This window comes from Cyanistes caeruleus, chromosome 8 (genome assembly GCF_971803275.1).
Source record: "Cyanistes caeruleus chromosome 8, bCyaCae1.hap1.1, whole genome shotgun sequence".
Lineage (NCBI taxonomy): Eukaryota > Metazoa > Chordata > Aves > Passeriformes > Paridae > Cyanistes > Cyanistes caeruleus.
Window position 1 is genome coordinate 12,407,498 of NC_141708.1, and position 20,171 is coordinate 12,427,668.

Here is a 20,171-nt window from a genome sequence, read left to right on the forward strand (position 1 = left end):
CAGGTGCCATTCTAGGCTTTGAAAGTTATGGATTCTCACATCCCCTTGACTAGAGGGCTGGTCCTTTCAGCCCATTTTCATAGGGAAATCTGAGCTTGCAGCCATGCAGGACACTCGGAGCCAGGTGTGCACTCCTTGCCTTCCCCCCAGCAGGGCTGGGGACATGCAAAGAGAAGTGGGGCAGCAGCAGAAACACAGATGAGCTCATCTGACTTACCTGGTTTCTCCTGGACAGTGGATCAGTCAACAGGCTTCAATCAGCAGAGAAAGCAGCTCGCAGGCATCCACCAATGGTTCTCCACAGAGAGTTACCATCCCCTGGAGGGAGGGACCAGGCACTGCTAGAGGCTGTCACTGCTTGCCATGCGGGACAGCCCTGAAAATGAAAAACAAGGTGGAAAATAAGGCTGCTGGAGGCTGTATCCATCATCTCACCCAGAAAAACTGCCAGCTGCCCTGGAAGACGAGCACTGGGTGAGAGACAGACCTGTGAGAGCCATGTGCCAGTGAGGAAGCCTCAGCACAGGGTGTTCCCCCTGTCACAGCAGCTCTGTTCCACCCTCATCCTCCTGCTGACTGGGGGCTGAGCTGCATCCCCAGCCCTGTGGCACCGGAAGGAGGGACAAAGGGAGACAGACCACTCTGGGCAGCCCAGGGATTCCCAGGAGGAGCAGCTCTGTCGAGAAGAACACGATGGATCGTTTCCGGATGATCTTCCAGTACTTCCAGTCCAACTCGGAGTCTGTAATGAACGGGATCTGTGGGCTGTTGGCCCTGGCAAGTGTAAAGATGTACACCAGCTTTGACTTCAGCTGCCCCTGTCTGCCCCAGTACAACATGGCCTATGGCTTGGGGATCATGTTCATACCCCCTATCATCCTCTTCCTGTGTGGCCTCATCCTCAACAGACAGTCCCTGGTGATGCTGGAGGAGTGGAGGCGACCACCGGGGCGCAGGAAGAAGGACCTAGCTGTCATCAGGTGGGGCTTGCAGTGGCTATGGCATCCCTCTTCTCACCTCCAGTTTAGCTGTCTTTCTTCATAGCTTTGATCCTCCTGGTAGATTAATTTTCTTGTAAGCTCATCTCCTGAGACCTCTCCCCATGACCCTGGAGAGGAAGGGGTATGGGAAATGCATTTACATCCAGCAGAAATTAAGGCTGTCTCATTCCATCCCAGCTAAGGAGAGGAGGAGTGCCTCAACACCTGGGCTTGTGCTGCCACCCTGGGAAACTGCATTGCTGCTGCCCTGTCATGCGCTCACAGGGTGTCTCCTGGGGCTTCCATGTGCAAAAAGATGAGGCATTTCCTTTTAAATATGCAGAAGGTGTGGCATTTTCATCACAGTCATTCTTTATCAAAAGCCTCATGGTCCCCCTCCCTTCGCCTGAGTTTTTTACTAATTTGTAGTGCCAGAAGGGTGAGGAGAATCATATCCCATGTGTTATATGCAAAGCTTTATGCAATACACAGGTTGGCTCAGAGAGGGGCAAAAAGGGCTGCGGAAAAAAGGAGGACATTCCAGATTGAAACTGATGAGAAAAGGAAGTGTGAATGTGGAAGACGAGAGAGAGCTGACAAAGATCTGTGCATGGGAGACATAAGGGTACAGTCAAGGCAAGCACATGATGAGGGGACAGCGCTGAGTGCAGACAGCACTCAGAGCACTGCCCTGTGCTAGTGCAGGTTTCCCTGAGAGGCAGAACCAGCAAAGACATCCCAGAGTAGAAGTAGCATCAGCTGAAGCAATGCTGAGGGCAGCCCTGGAGTCCGTTCCCTAGGTCTAGAAAGACAGCTTGGCACAGGACAGTCTGCATCCCTCAGGCTCTGGATGAGGAGAAAGCTCCCAGCATTAACCCCCTCACTCTCTCTCTGCTGCTCCAGGTACATGTGTTCCTCCATCATGCAGCGAGCCATGGCTGCCCCTGTTGTCTGGATCGTAGTCACCCTCCTGGATGGCAAATGCCTGATCTGTGCCTTCAGTGGCTCTGTGGATCCTGAGAAGTTTGCAGGCTTTGCCAACGTGAGCACAGGGCAGGTGCAGCAGCTGCTGGCCAAGGTGCCCTGCAAGGATGAGGACGAGCTCGTGAGGAACAACACGTCCCGCAAGGCATTGTCCAGGTACCTGCGCTGCTGGTCCCAGGTGGGTCACTGCTGGCAGAGCCTCTCATCTCGGTGGGGTCACCAGGCATGTGGCATCTGCTCCTGCTCTTCCTTGATTTGCCATCACTTCATTGTGGTCAGGCTGGGAGCAAGGCTGCTCTGTGCTTCTTGTTGCCTCCAAATGTTGCTATCCTCAGTGAGAATCTTGAGACAGGTAGGGAAAAGGAAAGAAATGATGAATGGTTTAATAAAAGAACCAGCAGCTGCTAAACCCAGATAATAAAAGATGTTGTGTCTTCTAAAGCTCCGTTCAGTGTCAGAAGATCTTTCTAACTGCTAACCCTGCAGACAGAACCCACTGTTTTAAGAACAGTGCAAGCTTAGACAGATGAAAACAGCTTGCTCAGGAGCAATAGAACAGGGCCCATTTGAGAGTGGAGCCCTGACTGGCTTCAGCTCTTGGTATAGAAGTGCCAGGTCAGGCATCAAGACTGGTGGAAGACCATTGTAAACAAGACCTTCCTTCTCATCAAAGGGAGCTACCCATAGTCTGGGTTGTCTGCACACTGCTGTGGGGGCTCCCGGGCTCTGGAGTTAATGTAGGTGGTAGACTAAGATCATTGGAGATAAGGAAATGCCAAAGGAGAGCACTAAAGTCCCCTTTCCCTGGGGCACTCCTATGTTCATAGCAAATGCCTGTCAGTTCCAGGCAACCTTGCAATCAGTTATCCTTACTGAATGATTGATGCACAGATAAATATCCCATATTCTCTGGGAGGAGATTACACCAACCCTCTGGGTGCAGTGTGGGGTGCTGGACTACAGGGACAGATCAAAGACAGGAGTTCAGATGTATCACATTTCCCCTCCAGCTACTCAAACTCCCTGTCTCACTGATACAGGCAAAGAGCTTGTGCCTGTCCTTGTGTCTGTCTTGTTCCTGTTTCACTGCTTCTTTCTCACCACACAGGCACTCGGCTGGAGCATTTTGTTGATCCTAATCATAGCAGCTTTCCTTGCCCGCTGGCTCAGACCTTGCTTCAACCAGGCCACCCTCCTGCAGGCACGTCACTGGAGCAACTACATTGACATCGAGCAAAAGATTTTTGAGGAGACCTGCTGTGAGCACAGCCGGCTCTTTGCTCACAAATGCATCCTCCACTTCTTTGAAAGCATGCGGCAAGAGATCAAACTGCACAGCCTCAGCTTGCCTAGGGAGGGAGAGAGGGCTGAAGGAGAGGAAGACCTTCTCCAGGGCATCACAGATCAGGACCAGGTGAACAAACTTCTGAAAACGTGGTACTATGAGAAACCTCCCCTGGATGTCCGCCAGGCACACCAGAAGCATCCCCTGGTGCGAGAGAGATCCCCTCTGCCCTGGGCAGACAGTGCCAGCACACGCTCCAAATTCCCTCAGCACACCAATGTGTAAAGAGGGCTTTGTCCTGCAGACACATTGGAGCATTGCCAAACCTCTGCACAAAGCAAGGACCAGCAGGCAGGTGACAGTGGTGCTCGTACCTTCTTCTGAAACTCCACCAAAGGTTCCACTCCAGGGCATGCCTGGCAAAACCTCCCAAGTCAGCTACTTCTGAGGGTCCAAGGATCCCAGATGCAGTCACTGTTAATGACATTTCTCATGCTCTGTGGAGCACTTTTGCCATATCCAAGAGTTTGCAGCTTCTTACAGCTGCAATAAAAGTGTTCTGGCTTGAGGAAGGATTTAACCACTGCAGCAACATGTGGCTGCATACACAAATCATGCACACACAGAGGTGTGAGGATCTCCTGACTATGCCAGCAAAATCTGGCTCCGAGGGTTATCAGAGCTGACACAGAAATGAGTACCACAGAATTTCTTAGTACCACACCAACATATTTACTCAAAAAGGCAAAGCCACCTCCTACATCTTCCCATCTGCTGAGAACTCTGGCTGTCCCCAGCCCAGCTGCCAAACTGTTCTGCCAGCCTCCAACAACCCATCAATACTTCCATGCATTTTAAAAATGAAATATGGCAACACACTGAAATTCATGCAGCAGCATAACTTTAATTGAAGACTTATCTGAATAAGGACTGGATTGGGCTGGATTTGCAGAAGGAACAGAAGATGGAGGCTTTGTGTAACACAACCATGGGGCTATGCTGAGGTTCACATAGCTGCTGTAAGCACTGGTGCTAAGCCATGGAAAGGACACACTGACTGCCTGAGAAGTCTGAACACAGATTTTAAAACTCCTCTGCTAGATTTGAATACAAACCAACATCTCCAGAGGACCATCCTTGCAACACCTATTTGGGCACTTCCATCCATAGTTTCAAAACTGCTTGAATGTAACCTTATCTCTGAGCCTTTAATGATAATTGCTTTCTCACCTGCCTTCTCCAGTTTGTGCCGTAGTAGAGATGAACAATGACACCTGTTTCTTCTTCCATCATTTCCCAATCTTTATTGCACACAGCTTATATTTATATGGTTATCAGAAGGTACTGTGCTTAATTCCAATTGGTTAGGAACTCAGTTCATTGGTTGGTAATGTTGAGTGTACATGTCAATCAAAATTTTTCTCTCTAACAATGTTTACATACTTTTTCTATTGATTCTCATGGAACAGATCCTTTGCTATTACAGGTGCACTTGTTTTTCTCCCCAGTAATAGGTTGTTATGTTAATGAACTTTTCTCTGTTCTCAAGATCAAGTAGCTGCTAGCTACACTTAGCTGAAGTAACAATACCTGAACCATGATTTTACAAGGCCTTTCTCTTGTAAGGTTTTCCCTATATGTGACGAGTTTGTCTGATACTTCTGTCCAACATTGCTGCTTGGATGCATTAAAGTCTTTACTGTAAACTAACCCAGAACACATCTATCCCTCCAGGCTGAACCTCACACTGAACCCTGCTTTGTCTCTTGGAGGGGGAGGTGCAATGTGAAGGGGCTGGGAAGAGGTGGGGATGAAGAAGAAATGTCTCCTTGGGCGTGCATGGGTAGGTAGGGTAAGCAGGGATTCCAGGAGGAAAGAAGAGGGTGGGATAGGGGCAGAGAAACCTGCCACCACATTGGGACTAAATCCAAAATGAGGGATCAAAATGAAAATGCATATTAATCCCCCAAATTGACTTGTCAAGCTACTGGCAGGTGAGTCACTTCCTCCCCAGGATGTTTGTATGCACAAGCCAGAGAATGAGGATGTACTGGGTAAAACATTGGGAGGCAAAATAACTCCATAACCTACCCATGGGCAGCTGCACCCCTTTTCCCACTGAGGCCCTGTCTGGAGCTGCAGGATGCAGAGGGATGGGCTGCAGAGCTTTTCTTATTTACATAGCAAAATCAGATCTGGATGAGCTCCTGAGTTCCCTTGGATATGCTAGGAGAGTGCACAGAGCCAACTGTAGCCCATGCTGGTAGGGAAAAACACAGTGATCTTCTCCCCAGGAGCTCTTTAGATCCAGGGAGCTTCTGAGCTTTATTTGAAATCATCACTGCACTTTGAATTGTGTCTCTGGTTTATTTTTATCAGACACGAGATCACAAATCTGAGGCTGCAGCTCAGCTTGGACTCAGCATTCCGTACTAGTAAAATTGGGTATTTTCCTAACACACTCAGAGCTGAGGTCTGCAGCTCCATTTGCATGCTGCTTTCCATGTTCTCAGGTTTAAAGTCATGCCAGTGTGACCACAAAATATGAAAGGCTAAATAGGGGAAGAGGAACAGATTTGTTATCTGTACCAGGAGGGAGAAAACAGGAGGGTTTAAGGGTGCTGCACAGATTTTGAAGGTCTGCAAAGGTTCACCTTCTGCTGGGAGAGTCTGGTCTGGTCTGAGTAGCTCCAGTTGGCTGGGGTCATGGGTGTGTCATGGGGTTCATTCCTCCCCACCCCCCTGAGTCCCCTGCTGTGTCTCCTTCTAAAGCCCAAGAATTGTCCTCCATTGTGGAAAGTGGTATCTGGCACCCCATGAAAGGACAAGAGGCAATAAACCCAAATTGCAGGGAATTCCATTTAAACAAAAGAAAACATTGATTTTGAGGGTGATGGAAAGGCTTGCCCAGAAAGTCTATGGTACCTCCATCTATGGAAATATTCACATCATGATTATACGTGAGCCTGAACACGCTTTGTGCCGGGAGTGGTGGGTGGGTGAACCAAAAAATCTCTGGAGGTCTCTTCCCACCAGCTCTATTAAGAGTGTGTACCCTCCTCTGGAAGTTGGGGAAGAGAGGGTCGTTCACATACTTTAGCAGCTCTCTGTCTCTTGGGGCTGTTGTGATGCCTGACCTGGAGGTATGTCCAGCATCCCTAGGAATCCTCACCTGCCAAGAGCCTTACTGCAAAGACAGCTTCCCCAGTCACTTCCTAAACTCTCCTGGTGGGAATTGTTACAGCTTTCACATCCCTCCCCTCTATATCCTACACTGTCTTGGACATGCAAAGCCCTCCTGAACTCCACACCTTGGAATCTGTCTTGGTGTGCAGGTGCAGGACCAGGTCCTGGGAGGGGCTTGGGTATATACCATCTCTTTCAGGACATGGTTTCCAGAGCACAGATAGGTTGGGATTTGGGAGGAATCATCAGCTCTGCCTTCCCTTCAAGTCAGTTGGAGTGAACTTTCTGTTGGGAAGCTCATGAAAACAAAGTCCTTCCTAACAAGGCAACATGGAAAGAAAGACCCAGACATTGTCCTTTATGGGCTCTTTTTTGATTCCCACTGACCTACTGTTGGCTTCAGTTAGAAATGTAGTGCTGTACACCAAGCAGGCTCAGGCCCTTCATTCATGTTTAATAAAAGACAGGGTTTTCCTGGAGATCAAAAAGCTCTCAGCTTTTTACAGGGTTGATTCACGCAGGCTTTGATGTGAACTGCCCTTCAAAGAGCCACTTGCCAGGTGAATAAGAGAAGCCAGTCTGAGCTCTTAGCTAGCAATACAATAGGCCTCATCTGTATTCATGCAGCAAAACCTCTTCCCATTTGATGAGATCATGCAATTAACCTCTCCACAGCAAGCAGAGCTAAGACTGCTCAGGTATTACCCACACGCTCTGTGCTCACCTCTGCGGTGGCATCTCAGGGTGAACTCAGCACAATCAGCTGAGGTGTGGGGCAGATTCAGAACCTGCAGCACTGACTAATGCTTAAAACTCCCAATCTGGCTTCCTACCTCTGTACTGACACATTGCAAAACTTTGGGGGAGAGTACCTCTCCTGTGTTTTCCGTGTGCCACCCACCTATGTACGGCTTCCCTTGGTGACATGTCCCACAGCCACCATTGCAGTCACACTGGTGCCCAGTCAGATGTGTCTTAATCCTCATGTCAACAGCTCAGGTGGTGCCTGGACAGGAGCAACTGAGCAATTGCCATCTGTTTTACAGCCACTTGTAGTCCCAGTAATCCCCCATCTTTTGGCCAGCTTGAGGGAGCAACTGAGTGCACCAAGGCTGCTTTGTGAACTGGAACTGAGATGTGGGAGAACACCACTGACACCATCCACTTCTTTTAGATTTGTGCTGTAGAAGCCAAGCTAATTGTTACCTCTCCTTCCTCTGATTTCTTTTCTTTTCCTTTCCCTCTGCAAAATAGAAAAAAGAAGAGGTATTTGCCAGTGAAGCAGGTACAGAAGTAGGGGCTGGCAGGCCTGCAAGTTGCTTGCTTCAGATGCTGCTGAGGCAAAGCAGACACACAGAAGGAAGGGGGGAAGCTCTGGAACACAGTTTTATCATGTGTGCCAGCACTGCAGAGGTGGAGTGTCCCATTCCATCCTGGGAGGAGCACCCACCCCCAGCATTTGCAAACAGGTTCAAACAGGCCAATCAGCCAACTCTGCCCAGGGCACAAAGTGCTCTAGAGAGGACACAGCCATGGTAACACCTGCACCCTCCAAAAGCAAAGAGGACTGGTGGCTGAGAGGCTGCAGAAATGGGGATATAGAGAAGAATGAAATCAGGTTTTGCAAACCAGAAATAACCCAGGTCCCAGATACAAGGAAGAGAAGGAGAAAGCAAACTCTAAACTTTTGCAGGCAGTAAAATCAACAGAAAAAATATTTTCATTTTCTGCTTTAAATAGTGAGGTTATAAGAGTGCATGAATGAAACAGAGAACTGCACAGAAACTTGGTGATGCCATCTTTGAAGAGGAAATCTGAAAGAATGAAATAAACTGAGGCCACATCTTGGACCCTGGTGGGGGAAGGAATCAAGTGAAGATGGACAAGTTTCGGATGATCTTCCAGTTCTTCCAGTCCAACCAGGAGTCCTTCATGAACGGCATCTGTGGGATCATGGCCCTTGCCAGCACCCAGATGTACTCAGCCTTTGATTTCAACTGCCCCTGCCTGCCACACTACAACCTGGTCTATGGGCTGGGCATCCTCCTGGTGCCCCCCTTCATCTTGTTCCTGCTGGGTTTTGTGCTGAACAACAACATCTCGATGCTGGCAGAGGAGTGGAGGCGGCCGCAGGGCCAGCGGGGGAAGGACCCGGCTGTCCTGCGCTACATGTTCTGCTCCATGGCACAGCGGGCCATGATCGCCCCTGCAGTCTGGGTGTCGGTGACACTGCTGGACGGCAAGTGCATCACCTGTGCCTTCTGCACCTCGGTGCCCGTGGAGACCCTGGGCAATGCCAGCCAGCCCCACCTCTCCCAGAGGGAGATACAGCGGGTCCTTGCCCGAATCCCCTGTAAGGACATCTACAATGGGCAGCAGCTCATTGCCAATGAAGTGGCAGTCAGGTACCTGCGCTGCATCTCACAGGTAAGAGGCACCATGGCCATGCTCTCACTGGTGGCTTGGGGTTAGGCACTGCCAGCCTTACCTCTCCCCTCAAAAGAATCTCCTTGTTGAAACCAAGCTGCAGCAGGAAAGGCTGCTGATTTCGCAGGGGTACCAGGTGTTCAGATTCAGCTCTGTGGAGTTATGCCTCCAGTGTGGTGTAGAGGCTGTAGCTGTAGGTCAGCCTGATAACTGGCCCCCTCTCCTGCCTGGGCAGCCCAGGGCTGCAGAGCAGTGACAAATCTGCATGTATTTATCTAGAACAAGTTCTGAAGAGCCTGAGATGGATCTTATTCAGTGGCTGGGAGGTTGTCACCCTCTCCAATGACCCATCAGTTACTTCTTATTACAACATGTGCAAGCAACTGGCCGATAGCCACCTATGCCCCTTGTCTCTGCTGCTGCATGGGAACAGCCAGTGTGTGTTTATTAACCGTCATGGGGAACCACATGTGAAGATGTGCTGCTAACCTCTTGTCCTGTGCTTAATTCCTCTCAAGCCCTCTGCTCCTGGCCATGCTGGAAACGGGATGGTCTGAAACACCTGTCACTCATGCACTCCCATTTATAAGCAGCCCTTCTGCCTGATGTCCTTAGGGAAGAGAGGAATTACTATCCTCTTTAAGAGAAATGGAACCACAGGGACTTATCCAAAGACACAAAGCAGATTTTCCTGGGCTGACCCCAGCTGGAAAGCACTGGGAGCTGAAAAACAAGAGGTTCCACCTAGAACTTCCCCCCAGGTGCTCTTTTAGGGGCTGCATTTCCAGGAAGGTTGAACTTCACGAACTCTGCCAGTACAGCCTGGAGGCAGCCTGAGCTAAGACTGATGGTGAACAAGACAGACTGGTCCAGGCTCTGCCCTCATCTCACCCTTCCTGTCAGACCCCTTTAACAGGGGAACTTTCACTGCTGCTCACTCACAGTAAATGTTACTAAGTTCAACAGCTTGGAAAAAGAGTTAGACAGCTGCATAAACCAGGGAGTATCTGGGAAAATACTGCAAGTCAAAGAACACAGCCTATCCTAGACCTAGGTGAGGCACCATCCTATCAGAGGCAGAACCAAGGGCTGGGCACAGGATTCAGCCCTGGTGTTATTTATGGTCAGTACCTGCTGATGCTCTACAAGGCAAGAAGCAAGAGGTGCTGCCTAAGTGGATGCACTGAACAAAATTTCAGTGTAAATGGTTCATAGGGCCTCCTTCTCCTCTACAGTTTTGCAGTGCAAACACAAACAGGCAGCCAAATGTCAAACAGCCCAAACTGGTTCTGCTGGGCCTGTGCTCTGCCTGCCTGTGACAGCTCTGGTTCCCCTTCATCCCTGCAGGCTCTGGGCTGGTGCTTTGTGCTGCTGATGACCACTCTGGCTTTCTTGGTCAGATCGCTTCGGCCTTGCTTCAGCCAGGCTGCCTTCCTGAAGAGCAGATACTGGTCCCACTACATCGACATCGAGCGCAAGCTGTTCGACGAGACGTGTGCGGAGCACGCCAGGAGCTTTGCCAAGGTCTGCATCCAGCAGTTCTTTGAGGGCATGAGCACAGACCTGGTGGCTGCTCGCTACCACCTGCCCAGGAAAGCTCCTGCTGATGCAGGGGAAGCTGCTGAGAAGCTCTTGGGCATCACCGACCAGGGCACCATGAACATGGCCCTGAAGAGCTGGCACCGATGCAAGCCCCCACTGCACCTCCACCCACCTGTCCTTCCCACTGGAAATGGCTGGGCAGGAGAAGGGCAGCCCCCCAAGCACCCCTCTGCACCCCAAAGAGAGACAGCTGCCTACTACAGCTGGGTGTGAGGGACCACAGGGCTGTGCAGAGGCAGAATCACGTTCTTGTGAGATGGGCTGCAGAGAGGGCAGAATAAGCCAGGGCACAGAAAGGGTCAGTGGCACAGCAGCTGCAGGGGAACAAGCACCCAACAGCTCAGTGGTGCCAGTGTGATCCCACCTGCTCTCATCTGCTCTCACATCCAGTCCTATGGCATCGGTAATTCACGTAACAAGTTTTGTGCCAGGAGACACAATTTTTCAAGACCATGATAGACGAGCCCCAGAGATGCTGAAGGGTGCAGTGTGGCAGCCAGATGTGCCATGTGTCCCACACCACTGAGCACCAGGTTTGTGTTGTGGCAGTTGCCAAGACAGACACTACCAGATATGCAAAACTTCCTCTCTTTCATGACCTGCTCAGCACTGAGCAGTGCATGTGGGTTTAGGCAGTATTAAAAATACCCTGGTAGGGAAACAAGCTGGGAGTGCCCCTTTCTCCTGCCAATTTGTGAAACCCTAAAAGATCACATTACCCCTCCACACACTACTTCCCCACAGACACACGGCTCCCAAGCCAAGAAAAGCTTTAAAATAAATTTGACCAAAGCAATGAGTAGTGAAGAGACATCCCATATCACGCTACATGTGACAGGAACAGTTATGGTTGGTGTTACAGGCACCATTAAATGAGAATTACACAGAGATGCTCCTTGAGGGAAGTGTCCAAACAAGGAGAGCAGCTAGCATTCAGCAGCAGGGAGTGAAGAGGGGGGCAGGCCAACACCCTGCCACAAATCCACCTCAGGACAATTAGTCCTTACAATTTTTCCTGTATCTCTCCCTGACACAAAGCCTGTTGTTAAAAACCCACCTGGGTGTTTGTTTAAGGAGCCAAATAAATAATTCAGGCTTACCATTCAAGCTCTGTGCTCAGACACCAGGATTTATAAAAGCTATTTACAAAAGCTCTTGGTGTTTCTTTACTTGGATGCAATGCAAAGGACTGGAAGAGGTCCCAGGCCAAGCCTGAGGTGCTGAGGCTGTGTGACTTGAAGGGTTTTGCCAGTGCTTGGCCGCCAGCAGCAGCCAGCCCTGGCCCTCAGAGGTAAAGCTGGGAAGTCACTGCCAACATTACACAATACAAGGTGGCTGTTCACTTCCATAGAAACAGAAGATGACTGGACACAGGCCCTTGAGGTGGCCATGGAAATCACAACCTGGAAGAGCGTTTCCCAGTGGCCCTGATTTTATTACAAATATGCAGAAGGCAAACCCCCTTTTGAGGGATGAGTTTTAGCCCTGCCACGTCCCTTCTGAGATGTTCATCCACTTGAAATTTCTGCTGCAGTGGTCTTGTTCCGAAGCAGTAAAATCACAGACAAAGGACTCACTAACTACTTAAGGTTAGGGAGGATGTGTTTATTACTGGGTGACACGCTGGAGTCATCTCCCAAAGACGTGTGTCCCCCACTGCCCCCTATACTCATTTTATTCCCCAAAACATTAAATATGCATATATCACACACTACATCTATACATATTCATTGCCTAACTCCGCCTGCTCTCATTTCCTATGGTAATGAGCTCCACGTCCCTCTGAGCATGCTCAGTTCTTCTTTTGAAATGGGACTGGGGTCTTTTTAATGAAATCTTGCTTTTCCTCGGGCTTGAACTTTTCGACGGAGTCCTGTTGGAAGCTCTCCTGGTTCTCTTGGACACAGTTCAGATCTCTTGCTTGCAGATGTGGCCATGGTTCCTTTCTCTTCCACAACAGTGCATCCTTCTTGTCTCCTACAAATACAACTTAAGACATCCTTGGGCTATTAATTTCATTTTGGCAATCGTTGACTATTTTACATTTTTTTCTACAAGCAAAAGATATGTAGCCTTGCTTTTAGCTAACTGCACCTAGTAATCATTAACTACCTCAAATTAAAAACCTCAAAAAAAGGTTGCTCCTACCTCAATTTTTTGTGTTTCTTTTACCTTGAATTTTTTAAGTTGCTCCTATTGTAGTTAAAATCTTAATTTCCTAATTTTCTTATCTGAATTCAAACACTTTATTATGGCTGGCCAGCAACTGAGGTGACTGTCATTTGCATAAACCTTAATTATCAGTGTGTAACTCCACAAAGGCTTTGAGGAGAGGAGAACAAAGGACCAAAATAATGAGGAAATTCTCCTGGCTGCTGTGAGAACATCTCAGCAAGCCGATAGTCAAGGGCAGGCTGAATCTGGCCAACTCCCAGGAGAAAGGAGCGTGACATGGCTTTGTCATTAATCTTCACACCCAAACTTTAATTAACGCACCTGCTCAGAAATTAATAGGCACAAAACCTGATTTACTAAGCAAAGGAGATGAAAAGATAAAGGCGGTTTCCACTCCTATTATTTGCAGTTCGGTGCTGTTTGTGGCTCACTGAGAAAGGCGTGCTCAGAGTCCCCTCGATGGTGAGCAGCACAGAGGGATGGCAGGCTGCATGGCATAGCCATTAAGGCATAGAAATTACTAGATGCATCCGCAATGAGAAACTTTTGGACTTTTAACTAAGTAGGATTAGAGCTTTTCCCCCGTGCAGCAAATTCAGCAGTTGCAGAGTCCTCACAGATCAGACGGGTTCTCCTCTCCGTGCTGCTGCAATTTGGGGACATTGCCTTTGTGAGGAGAGCCTTCCCCAGGGAACCCGAGGCAGTCCCTGGGGTTTCAGCCAGGCTGCGGTCCCGGTGCTGATCCCGGTTGGTTTCAGGGCCCTGGCGGGGAGCAAAGCCCAGGGTCCCCGCGAGCCGGCAGCGGAGCCGGCCCCAGGCGAGCTCCGAGGCTGTGGGAGTGCCGAGGATGCGCCGCGCCCAAACAACTGGGAGCTGCAAAAACCCGCTCGGGGACCCCAGATCTGGAGGTAGGAAGGAAGACGGTCCAAAATTCCTATCGGCTGAACTGCCAGCGCTGGGCCGAGCCCAGATTTGCTCGTGGCGGAGGGGAACGTGGGTGTTGCTGAAGATTTGGCTGTGCTGAAGACATTCTCTGGGGACGGCTGAGTTTAACCCCGGAGACAAGACGGCAAAGGAGGGTGGGGAAGGAGGATGGGGGCCTCCGGCCTCTGCAGCAGGCAGGAGCTGGAGCTGAGGGACAGATGGCGGAGCGGAGGGAGCGAAGAGAAAGTGAGGCACTCTCGGCTGCCTCGCAGGCATCGCTCAAGCAGAGGACGCAGCGAGCGGAAGAGTTGAGCCAGGCAGGAATGCAGCGCACTCGCCAAAAATCAGGCAGTGCCCAGCCCTGCACACACGGCCCCCGGCCCTGCTCAGCCCCCAGCCTGCTCGGTCCTGCCTGGGGGAAGCGGAGCCTGGCACCCCACAGAGCTTGTGATGCCCCGAAAACCCACCCAGGCTCCTTCCCGCTGGCTCAGCCGGCCCCCGTGTGCTAAAGCAGAAGTTTCTGCCCCTTCTCGTGGGACCGTGGGCTTCTCCCTCGCTGTCCCTGCCTGCTTGGTGTGGCTCCACCGACATGACTGCGTCCCCTGGGGGCTGCACCCGAGCCCTAGGCTGGGGGGATCCACCACTTCCCCTCTCCACCCCTGCAAGGCGCCTCATCGCTGCCCTCCTCCAGGCGAACTCCCCGCCATCCCGGCCAGCCATTGCACATCTGCATCGTGAGTCTGAGAAAGCACGATGTGCTTTTTCCAGTGACGCATTCTCTTAGCTTCTCATTTCCTTTTTTTTTTTTTTTTTAAAGGCACAACCTCAGCCGTGCATAGAGCAGAAGCCAAGAGCCTGTTCTTTGCCCCACCCAAGCTCAGGGCCTGAGCACAACCTCCTCCCTTTTCCCAAAAGCCGACGGCGGAGGGCATGTTTCAGACTGAGTGCGGAAGCTTTCGCAAACTGTTAAGGCTATTTTCAAAAGCTTCCACTTCACCCATCAGACCAGTCTCGGCTGCATCCCGACTCTTGCACAGCCCTGTGTGCTGCTGGAAATCCCCCACGAACAGAGCCTGAGCGAAAAAACACAGCTGAGAAGGCTCCAGAACTGGTTTCAACAACTTTTTCAAGTAAGTGACTTAATTTTTTCTTGCTTTCATATATATTTTGGGGAAAGAAACAGAGGCTCCTAAAAACTTACCTGCTGCAAACAATATCTCTCCTCTTCTTCTACCCAACCCTTTCTCGACTATAACTACCAAGCAGAAGGGCAACTTCTAAATAGCCAACACTTCTCTTTGCCAGCTCCTCTTTGCCTTGTCCTTTTGCTTTGTCACTTGCCAGGCTCTGTCAGGAAGCTTAGGGGCTGTTTATCAGGGCTGTTTGTGGGTAACTAACAACAGATGCTTGAGCTAGAGCAAGTTTGTGCATCTGGCTGCAAACGTGGAGTTCCACCAAGCATGGAGATGGAGGCCTGGCTCCCATCACGTGGTGGCAGTTTTCTGCTGGTCTGTCTCCTTTGCAGAGGGAGTTTTGCATATGGAAAACTGGGAAGCTGAAGGGAGACATTAAGTGCTGTTTACATTTGAACTCAACAATATCACAGTGTGACTTTAAAGGGATTGCCATGGGTTAGACACAGCAAAGAACAAGGGGCCAAGTTTCTGCCCCCGTTCCCCACCCCTGCCCCATGGAGAAAGGGAGTAAACCAGGATTTGTTGAGGCAGCAGATGAGCTGAGCCAGAGTCATGATTTAAGGCACAGTGTAAAAGCAGGCCTTGTGCAAAGGACTATAAGGACTAAAGTATCTTTGTCTCTTCTGCCTGAATGTCCCTGCAGTTGGGGCAGCCCTGTGGGCCATGGCTCCCAGGCAGCCCCAGATGTGTGCTGGTACTTCCAGCTGTGCAAGCTGCCAGAGACGGTTAGTTGGGTGCCCAGGTCCTTCCTGTCTCAATCAAACCCTGGTGACAGCAGTTCCTCTGAGGCCAGCGGGTTCCATCACAGGGGTGAGGGTTCCCAGAGCTTGCAAGGTGCTTGAGGCTTCCTGTGGAGAAACCCTGTGGGGATGCAGCACTACTGGAAAGTCAGCTAAGAAATTAATTGAATCCAGCTTGCAGATGGGATGAGAGAATGGACATCACTGCAGAGAATGTGGATACATTCCCCAGTTATTTCCATGCCCTTAATAAAAATCAGGGCACTTGCCTTTCCCTGCTTGGCCCCAAGTGCCTGCAGCCCTGTTGGTGGGGTATAACACAGGCAAAGGGCACCAAAGAGCATCTCTGGTACTGAGGCTGAAGGTTGAGGGGCTCAGTCTCAGGGCAGCAATTAAGAGGCTGAGCTGGGACTGCAAGCCAGGACAGGGAGTACGATTATGTCAATCAGCTGCAGGACGGGAGATCTTCCTGCCACACCTAATCCTAGCAAAAGCTAAAACATAACTGCTGTCCCAGCTCTATGAGCATTTGCTGTTTGTATCCTAGGATATCAGGATAAGCTTTCCCAGAAAGTAACTTGTCTTGCTAGTAGCAACAGCTCCCAAGCATCCCTTCACCCTTCTCAACAAAGGCTGCTCTTGCCTGGGCCTCCCATGCCACATTTCTGTGCTCTCAAATCTGCTGGGATGTCTCACAACACCCTTTGCTGCCTACCTCACATGCCTGTGTCTATTAATAAATATTAACTCATCAGCTCTAAAGAGGGAGGCAAAAGCCACACAGAGCACCTTCAAAGCAGCACAATGCCAGCACCCATGTGCCACATGTGGCTGGGCTAGTGTGAGTCAGTGGCAGGGCTGGGGACACATCCTAGTGCCAGTGCTCTGGTCCAGTTTTCCCAGTAACATGGCATCCTCCTTCATTGCAGGTCTGGGAGATCATCAAGTTTGCCAGTGATGCTGACAGTAATTGCCTCTGTGGGAGGTGACTAAAAGCAAACAGAAAGAGGACAAACATGCAATTGAGAGGGACAGAAAGAGATGTCCCACCTGTCACCTTTGCTGTAGTGAAGCTTTTGGAGGGCTTAGTGGGAAACTAAAATGGCTGAGGTTTCACATACTGCTTAGGCAAAGTCCCTTTTCAAGTATCCCTGGTATCAGCAACCAGCTCCTGTCCCTCAGGCTGGGACACCAGGTGGGAGGAAGGGACATCAGTGAAGGCATCCTGCTCCTGGAACAGCTCCTTGCACATCAGCCAGCACCAGGCCATTTCATCCCCCGTTGGAGTGTTCCCCAGTGCTGGGGGCTGAGCCAGAACTTTCCCCACTGCACCTCTCAGCCCCCAGACGAGATGGCCGCCCTCATCGCTGAGAACTTCCGCTTCCTCTCCTTGTTCTTCAAGAGCAAAGACGTGATGATTTTCAATGGTTTGGTGGCCCTGGGCACGGTGGGGAGCGAGGAGCTCTTCTCCGTTGTTGCCTTCAACTGTCCCTGCTCCCCTGCCCGCAACTACATCTATGGGCTGGCTGCTATCGGTGTCCCAGCCCTGGCCCTCTTCCTCATTGGTGTCATCTGGAACAACCACACCTGGAACCTGGTGGCCGAGTGCCACAAGCGTGGCACCAAGAACTTCTCTGCTGCTGCCACCTTCCTCCTCTTCGGCTCCATCATGGGCCGGGCATCTGTGGCACCCATCACGTGGTCAGTCATCTCGCTGCTGCGTGGGGAAGCTTACATCTGTGCCCTCAGCGAGTTTGTCAAGCCGTCCTCCCTGGACAAGTTTCCAGCTGAGTATGGAGCCGAAGTGCTGGCCAAGTTCCCCTGTAGAGACGTCCCAGCAAACCTCACCAAGTTCAGGGACGAGGTAACACGAAGGCTGAGATACGAGTCCCAGGTAGGCCCAGCAGGGAGAAAGCCACAGGGAGTGGGTAAGACCACCTTGCCGTGTCCTAATGCAGCCTCTCTCTTCTCTCCCAGCTCTTCGGCTGGCTGCTCATTGGCATCGTTGCGGTCCTGGTTTTCCTCACCAAGTGCCTGAAGCACTGCTGCTCGCCGCTGAGCTACCGGCAGGAGGCCTACTGGGCCCAGTACCGCTCCAACGAGGACAAGCTCTTCCGACGCACAGCCGAGGTCCACTCCAGGATCCTGGCAGCCAAGAATGTGAAACAATTCTTTGGCTTTGTGGCACTGGACAAGGAGGAGAAGGAGCTGGTGCAGGAGTTCCCGGTGGAGGGCGTCCAGCCGAGCCCCCAGTGGAATGCCATCACAGGTGTCTACATCTACCGAGAGAACAAGGGCTTCCCCCTCTACAGCCGCCTCCACAAATGGGCCAAAGGGGTGGAAGGGAACGGACCAACCCCAGAAGGCCACGAACTGCTGTTTTTAGCTTCCTAAGACAGATGTGCACCAGCAGCGCTTCCCCAGACTGCCTGGAAGGCTTTCCAGTATCGGTGCTGAGCTGAGAGATGCACTGGGAACATTCCTCCCAGCAGGATTACTTCTCTCAGCAGGTAAACAGGAATCAACAGCCTCAAGGCAGAGACTGATAAGCAATACCCTGAGGAACCCCTCCCTCAGAGACAAGTCTCACTGCTGTTCTCAGAGACACAAGGGAGCAAACAGCAGATGCAGCCCTTACATCCAGGCTGCCAGTGCAGCCACTGCCTGATACACCAGCAGAAGCCTTAGGGAGCAAGAGATGGGCACATTTCTCACTGTGACTCCTGCAGTCACACTTGCCTCCCCCACAGCAGGGTTAGCCCCAGCCATCCCACATCTATTTGTTTTTTTGACATTGATATCTTCTTATACACTTGTGTGATGCCTGTTACACAGGCAGGTCCCAGAGCACTTTACAGACTTTACAGTGCAGTTAAAAGAAGGAAGCAGTGGGTTAATTCCTGGGGCGAGGAGGTTGCAATAGCATCTGAGAAGGAATGGGTCAATAATAGCCCCACACCAAATAACAGAGACTAAAGCAGGAGGTATCACCACTATTCCTGGTATTCAGAAAGGCACTCTGTAATTACCAAGTTGAAATTTGGGTAAGACACCAAACTCCCTTTGTTCTTATTAAAGTGCCTGGCAATCTCTAATGAGCCCAAATGGTCACCACCATGAGTCTATAAACCCAGAGGAGGCACCATCAGCAGAACAGCTTTGGGGCAAGGTAGTGAGGTGGAGACTGGGAGGAATCAATACCCACAGCACTGTCTGCAACTCATTGCTTTTCTCATCCAGCTGTCAGATGAGAGTCCTTTGTTTGGGTTACAAGCTGCTGGAACACCTCAACCAGAATTAGCTTTACATGTATGTATATGTAAAGATACATACAGTGCATATACCAAGTAACCATAGTTAGTCAGTTGTATTAATGGAGGACCTTTCTCAGAGAGGAAGGGGATGAGAAAGCTGCCAGCCCAAAGAGCACATTCCATTCACCCATCTGCAGCACGGGGACCGCAGCCCTGGAGCAACAAGGGGACAGCAGGAACAGGATGGAGGAGCAGCCCTCTCCCTACTCATCTACCACTGAATTTTGTAAAACTCTTTCCACTGCCTTAATTGGCCCCTGGAGCAGAATGTCTCTATTATGGCCCTGGCCATCCTCTGGGAAAGCAAAACCAGAAAGGTGTAAAATTACTACCCTCACCATGACAGTCTGTGACTATGGCTTCAAGGCTGCTCCCCTGGCATTGCAGTCCCTTTTCTCCCAGGGGTCAGTCCTGTGTACTCAATACTGTTTAAAGAGCTGGCACAACAGAGAAGTTTGTTTTTTCTACTTGAACTGTTTCATTATAGGTACAACTTCCTTTTACACTGTGCCATTTACCAAAAAACCTTAGTAAGTTGTTCAAAAACCAGCTCAAACCCACAGAACTCAGAGGGGCTTACACACAAGGAGATTCAAAATAAATTATTAAATGAGTTATTTTTCATTGCCTTCTGAGTTTTTTTCAGGGGGGTATAAAAGGCATAATTTAACATTCTCTTTGAACTCAAGGACTGGGAACTTATTTTTTTCTTTCTATTAAAGATTCAGACCCTCTCCTATTCAGACCATCCTGGAATGTTTTAAAGCATTAACACGTATTACAAATTAGTAACATGGCTTTCTAGTTATTTTTGCAGTGAGTAGCACAAATCTTGTATATTTTGCTGCAATACACAATTGCAGCAAAGGAAAGAAAATTATTTTAAAAGCTTTTGACAAGTATGGTGTCTTGCAAGAATGAGCTGCAGACTATTCCCTCACATAAAGAGGCTGGAACACAGCTCAATGGATGAGATATCCCAGGATCCCTGTTCAGCCTCTCTACAGATTTGCTTTGCATTTGTGGGAAGGCTTGGCTCTCAGCCTCACCATCAACTAATCCACAGAAATAATGAGATGGAAGTTAAATGAAATTGCATTAACTTGAGATGAAAGGGAGTTCATTTGCATTTCTTCTCACTGGTCCTCGAGTGCAAACATGCAGATGCGCACGCCACCCCCACACAGCCAACACAAGGTAACTTGCTGAAACAAAGCAGAGTTCTTCTTACTTCCTTTATTTCCCTTGCCTTTCTCCTTGATAGTCCTAATTATTCCTTTGAACCACCTCTACTCTGGTTCCTTCTCTTCCCCTTCCCTCCTTTGAAGGAAAGGGGCACAACACGCAATGCTTGAGAA

General features: G+C 50.2%; 3 protein-coding genes across 4 annotated transcripts; all 3 read left to right on the forward strand.

The window, feature by feature from the left end:
* The first annotated feature begins 693 nt into the window (after positions 1–693).
* Positions 694–3,534, forward strand: CALHM3 (calcium homeostasis modulator 3). Its single transcript, XM_023929270.2, has 3 exons — positions 694–980; positions 1,884–2,142; positions 3,073–3,534. Exons 1-3 carry the CDS (start codon positions 694–696, stop codon positions 3,532–3,534), a joined length of 1,008 nt encoding a protein of 335 aa, XP_023785038.2.
* Positions 3,535–8,313: 4,779 nt separating this feature from the next.
* On the forward strand, positions 8,314–10,677 carry CALHM1 (calcium homeostasis modulator 1). The gene is made up of 2 exons (XM_023929269.2): positions 8,314–8,862; positions 10,210–10,677. The coding sequence occupies exons 1-2, from the start codon at positions 8,314–8,316 to the stop codon at positions 10,675–10,677; spliced, it is 1,017 nt and encodes a 338-aa protein (XP_023785037.2).
* Positions 10,678–13,336: 2,659 nt separating this feature from the next.
* CALHM2 (calcium homeostasis modulator family member 2) lies at positions 13,337–19,427 on the forward strand. 2 transcript variants are annotated; one of them, XM_086901218.1, is made up of 4 exons: positions 13,337–14,297; positions 14,381–14,693; positions 16,429–17,393; positions 17,477–19,427. In XM_086901218.1, exons 3-4 carry the CDS (start codon positions 16,851–16,853, stop codon positions 17,891–17,893), a joined length of 960 nt encoding a protein of 319 aa, XP_086757344.1. In that variant the 5' UTR covers positions 13,337–14,297; positions 14,381–14,693; positions 16,429–16,850; the 3' UTR covers positions 17,894–19,427. The 2 variants fall into 2 exon arrangements, with proteins under 2 accessions (XP_086757344.1, XP_023785568.1); XM_023929800.2 differs by having other exon boundaries at positions 13,756–14,693.
* Positions 19,428–20,171: the final 744 nt, after the last annotated feature.

Coding starts and splice junctions, on each gene's coding strand:
- CALHM2 (XM_086901218.1), top strand. CDS start 16,851: ATGGCCGCCCTCATCGCTGAGAACTTCCGCTTCCTCTCCTTGTTCTTC. Junction 17,394..17,476: donor GGCTGAGATACGAGTCCCAG/GTAGGCCCAGCA, acceptor CTTCTCTCCCAG/CTCTTCGGCTGGCTGCTCAT.
- CALHM1 (XM_023929269.2), top strand. CDS start 8,314: ATGGACAAGTTTCGGATGATCTTCCAGTTCTTCCAGTCCAACCAGGAG. Junction 8,863..10,209: donor ACCTGCGCTGCATCTCACAG/GTAAGAGGCACC, acceptor TCATCCCTGCAG/GCTCTGGGCTGGTGCTTTGT.
- CALHM3 (XM_023929270.2), top strand. CDS start 694: ATGGATCGTTTCCGGATGATCTTCCAGTACTTCCAGTCCAACTCGGAG. Junction 981..1,883: donor AAGGACCTAGCTGTCATCAG/GTGGGGCTTGCA, acceptor CTGCTGCTCCAG/GTACATGTGTTCCTCCATCA. Junction 2,143..3,072: donor ACCTGCGCTGCTGGTCCCAG/GTGGGTCACTGC, acceptor CTCACCACACAG/GCACTCGGCTGGAGCATTTT.